Here is a 4,426-nt window from a genome sequence, read left to right as displayed (position 1 = left end):
ATTGAGTTGAAACAGTTGTATGAGAAAACTTTGGAAAAAGATTTAGAGAAGGGTTATGTCAAACCAGTAACTTTCTCAAATCCAGCACCAGAGAAGATTTGGTACCTTCCCCATCACCCCGTCACCAACCCCAACAAACCCGGGAAAGTCAGGCGTGTTGCAAACGCCGCATCTGTGTTTAAGAAGCAGTCGCTAAACAAAAACCTTCTGTCAGGCCCCGACCTTCTCAACAACCTGGTCGGCTTACTACTTCGCTTTCGCCAGAATTCTGTTGCAGTAATGGCAGACATAGAGGCCATGTTTATGCAAATTTGCATACGAACAGAAGATCAGTCATGTCTCCGTTTTCTTTGGCCGTCAAACAACTCCGTACAGCAGTTCCAGTATACGCGACTCATCTTTGGAGCCAGATGTTCACCAACTACAGCAATATTTGTCCTCCAAGAAACAGCAAAAGACTTCGGAAACACCGCTACAAAAGATCTAATATTCAACAGTTTCTACATGGATGACTTTGTACATTCGTTCGTCAATGAACAGAAAGCTGAAGCTGCAGTTCAAGACTTGCGACAAACACTCTCTAAAGGAGGTTTCAGTCTAACTAAGTTTGTCTCAAACTCTGTTCAATGTCTAAGCAAAATACCCAAAGAACATTGTGACAGTGAAAAAGACAAACATCGTGTCTTAGGCGTAATGTGGAATACAGTTAATGATACTTTCTTCCACCAGAAGCTTCCAGGAAGACAAAGTTCAGGAAGACAAAACGGACTACACACTCAGAATGCTCCTTTCCTTAATTGCCTGCTTGTTCGATCCATTAGGAATCATTGCCCCATTATTGATTACACTAAAAATCATTTTGCAGGATACTTGGAAAGAAGGACTTGCATGGGATGATCTCCTGTCAGATGAGAAACAGAAATCAATAAAAACTTGGATAGAGCAATATCTAAATGTGCCCGAAATATCAATGCCACGATGTTTTGTTTCTCCGAACGAACCATCTCCGATAAACCAGTTACATTGCTTCTGTGATGCCTCACAGCTGGCTTATGGAGCAGTCATATACATCAGGTCTCAATCAGCTAACACCATTTCAACTGGGTTTGTCATAGCTAGAGCTAAAGTCGCGCCACTAAAGCAAATCAGTATCCCGAAACTTGAGTTGCAAGCAGCCGTGCTAGGATGCAGACTAATGCAATTTTTTTCCAAGCAGCTAACAATACCAGTTACCTCAAGACACTTTTGGAGCGACAGTGAAGCTGTCCTTGCCTGGATCAAAAGCAAAGACAAATTGAAAACTTTTACTGCAAACAGAGTACAAGAGATCCGCAACAACACAGACGTCTCCAAGTGGCAGCATATCAGCGGAAAAGTCAACCCTGCAGACCATATCTCCCGAGGAATACCAGCCTGTGATATCAACGTGTTGTGGTTAACGCCTCCAGCTTTCTTAAGTGATCCCGAAAGCCATTGGAAGAACTCCTTGGGTAACAAGGAGAAGACAAACGTCATAATGGAACCATCCAACGATGAATGTATTATCGACGTCAGCAGATTCTCAAAGTGGACGAAGTTAATGCGCTCTATGGTTTTTGTCATAAGGTTCATAAAGAATCTCAGATCGAAACAAAGAGGCAAACTAGAACTCGACGACATTAACCAAGCCCGAATTTATCTCTTCAGAAAATCGCAAGAGAAGTCCTTCAAAGACGCCATCAAAGACATGAAACAACACAGGCCTTTGTCAAAGAAAGATCGTCTGCTCTGTTTGTCCCCTTTCTTTGAAAGTGGACTTCTTCGCGTTGGTGGCAGAACAAAACGAAGCTTGCTACCCTTTGACGCCAAGCACCCCATCATCCTGGACTCTAAAGAGCACAGCATTCAACTCTACATACAGAAATGCCACGAAATTTGTATGCACATTGGAGTGGAATACACTCGCAACTACATACAACAGAGATGCCACATTCTTGGAATCAGAATCTTCCTGAGAAGTTTGGCCTTCAAATGTTTCGACTGTCGCCGCTTCCGAGCACAGGGACTACAGCCACCGATGGCAGACTTGCCAGACATTCGTTTCCAGGAAACACAGTCACCAGTCGTCTTCACCAATGTCGGCGTGGACTACCTTGGACTTTTTGCCGTCGTTCATCGTGTTACAGAAGTGAAGACCTACATCTGCCTATTTACTTGCTTGGTTACAAGAGCAATTCACCTGGAAGTTGCAGAGGACCTCAGCACAGACAAGTGTTTGACAGCAATCCGACGCTTCATCGCTCGACGCGGCCAACCGCGGTTGTTCCTGTCGGACAACGGATCCAACTTCCTGGGAGCAAGAAAGCAGATCAGAAGAAGACCACTGATGTTGGACCACGACTACATCAAAGATCAGCTACTGAATCAGTCTGTCGAATGGAAGCTCAACCCTTCTTCTGCTCCTCACTTCGGTGGGGTGTGGGAGAGACACGTTCAGTGTGTCAAACGAGCTCTTCTCTTGAACCTCGGCTCCGCAAAACTCACCCCAGATGTCTTTGCCACGATCGTCAGTGAAGCCGAGTGTCTTGTCAACTCGCGTCCACTCACTCACGTGAGAAGCAACCATGAAGACGACAACCCACTTACCCCAAACCACTTCTTGCTTGGAAGGCCCTTCTGCAATGTACCTGGAGCCGTTTTCAACGAGACACTTACCTTGAAGAGTTCGGCGTGGACACAGGTGAAGCAGAGACTTCAGCAGATTTGGAAGAGGCTGCTAACCGAGTATGTTCCTTCGCTGAACAAACGACAGAAGTGGACGTCTCGTGAAGCAGCTTTGGAAGTGGATGATGTTGTCTGGCTTCTTGAAGAGTTTACACCAAGAGGAATCTGGCCGCTGGGACGAGTCACACGGACTTTCACCGGCCCCGACAACATAGCTAGGTCATGTGAAGTTAAGACCGCTTTAGGCAAATTAAACAGACCAGCAGTTAAACTTATGCATGTCTACCCCAAACTCACAACCAGGTTAGGGTTAGGTTTTGTGGGCCCGGAGGATGTTAATGCTAGAGATTAACTTCTAACGTTTATTGTGTTTTACCGCCTTTTGTAAGTTGATTTGTTATCCAAAAGTTGTAACGAAAAGTCATGATGATGAAATGTTGTAAAACCGGAAATGATACTCTTGCTTGAATTGTGTAACCCGAAACAAAACATGAGCAACCAAACTAATTGAAACTTAAAGCTAAGACTCAAGACAGATAACGACCTATCACCCTTCCCAATGCGGACCAGCGGAATCATGGCGTTATCAGACTTCGCGTGAAGTCACTTGAGAAATTTTGCCGTTTATCGAGAACTGTGCCGAAGCGGTCCAAGATATGAAGTCTGATTTCTGCAGAGTGACTTAACATTGCTCAAAACTGGCAACTCATACGTACTAAAATGAGGAAAGTTAAGAAAGCTAAAAATGGTTATAAAATTTTCGGGTGTTACTCATTTTTTTAAATTTTAAATGAAAATTGACAAAAAAATATATTCAAACAGTGATTGCCAAAAAATGTCTTCATCCTTATGTTATGTAAAAAAGATAAACTCAATGCACTTAGAATAATAAATATAGTGCACTTAAAATATTAGAGATTCTTAAATACCGAAAACTGATTGTGTCAGCTCGTATAACTAGTGGCACTGCAGACTGTCGGTATTTTAAAAGAGTTTTTCACGTTTCGATTGTGAAAAGAGCTGAAATGATTGTTGTTGTTTAGTCTGAAGGCAGAGTGTTAAACATATGTTGATCACTTGTTGTGGTCATAGTAAGTTAATTCAAATTTTCAACCTAGTTTGACCTTTAGTACAAACAAATTGTTTAAAGTAGCAGAACAAAATGGTTTACTACAATTTTGTGCTTGTGTTGTTTATTTTGAGTGGTAAGTTGAAATTATCTTCTTAGATATATGGGCCGTTTTTAGTGATGTTGCTTTTATAACGGCAGGCTATTATGGTAAAGACCCAAAACGAATCGTGGAAGAGATCCATGGAAGATGTTTTTTCCTCAAATTATTACTGTTTTTTTTTGCAATTTACTGTCATTGATGTAAAACAACAGAAAATTTAATGTTACTTTCCGGAGGAAAATTTGGAGATCACAAAAATTCAATATTGTGTCAAGTTTCGACTTAGTTCAACTCAATCACAATCATAAACTGTTCAAAATTTTACATCCAGTTTTGGTTGTTTGCTAGAGGAAGTGTGACGCAATGATGCTAGAAAAGCAATGTGTCATCCTTAGAATTGTCTAATTTTAATCGTTATACATTTTCTTTTTTATGCTTAAACGAACAGTGATATATTTATTGTTAACTAGAAACGGTTACAATTTTTTGATGAAAAAAAGGTAGTTTTCCCAAAGTAAATTATTCGTCTATTTTTTCGGTAATTTGTTATC

General features: G+C 41.4%; 1 protein-coding gene across 1 annotated transcript; it reads left to right on the top strand.

Moving 5' to 3' along the window:
• The first annotated feature begins 970 nt into the window (after positions 1-970).
• Positions 971-3,055, top strand: LOC142348062 (uncharacterized). The gene has a single exon (XM_075399229.1). It carries the CDS (start codon positions 971-973, stop codon positions 3,053-3,055), a length of 2,085 nt encoding a protein of 694 aa, XP_075255344.1.
• Positions 3,056-4,426: the final 1,371 nt, after the last annotated feature.

This window comes from Convolutriloba macropyga, chromosome 10 (assembly GCF_964194025.1).
Source record: "Convolutriloba macropyga chromosome 10, txConMacr16.3, whole genome shotgun sequence".
Taxonomy (NCBI): Eukaryota; Metazoa; Xenacoelomorpha; order Acoela; family Convolutidae; genus Convolutriloba; species Convolutriloba macropyga.
The sequence above is the reverse complement of the archived record's forward strand: the minus strand, read 5'-3'. Positions and strand labels throughout refer to the sequence as shown.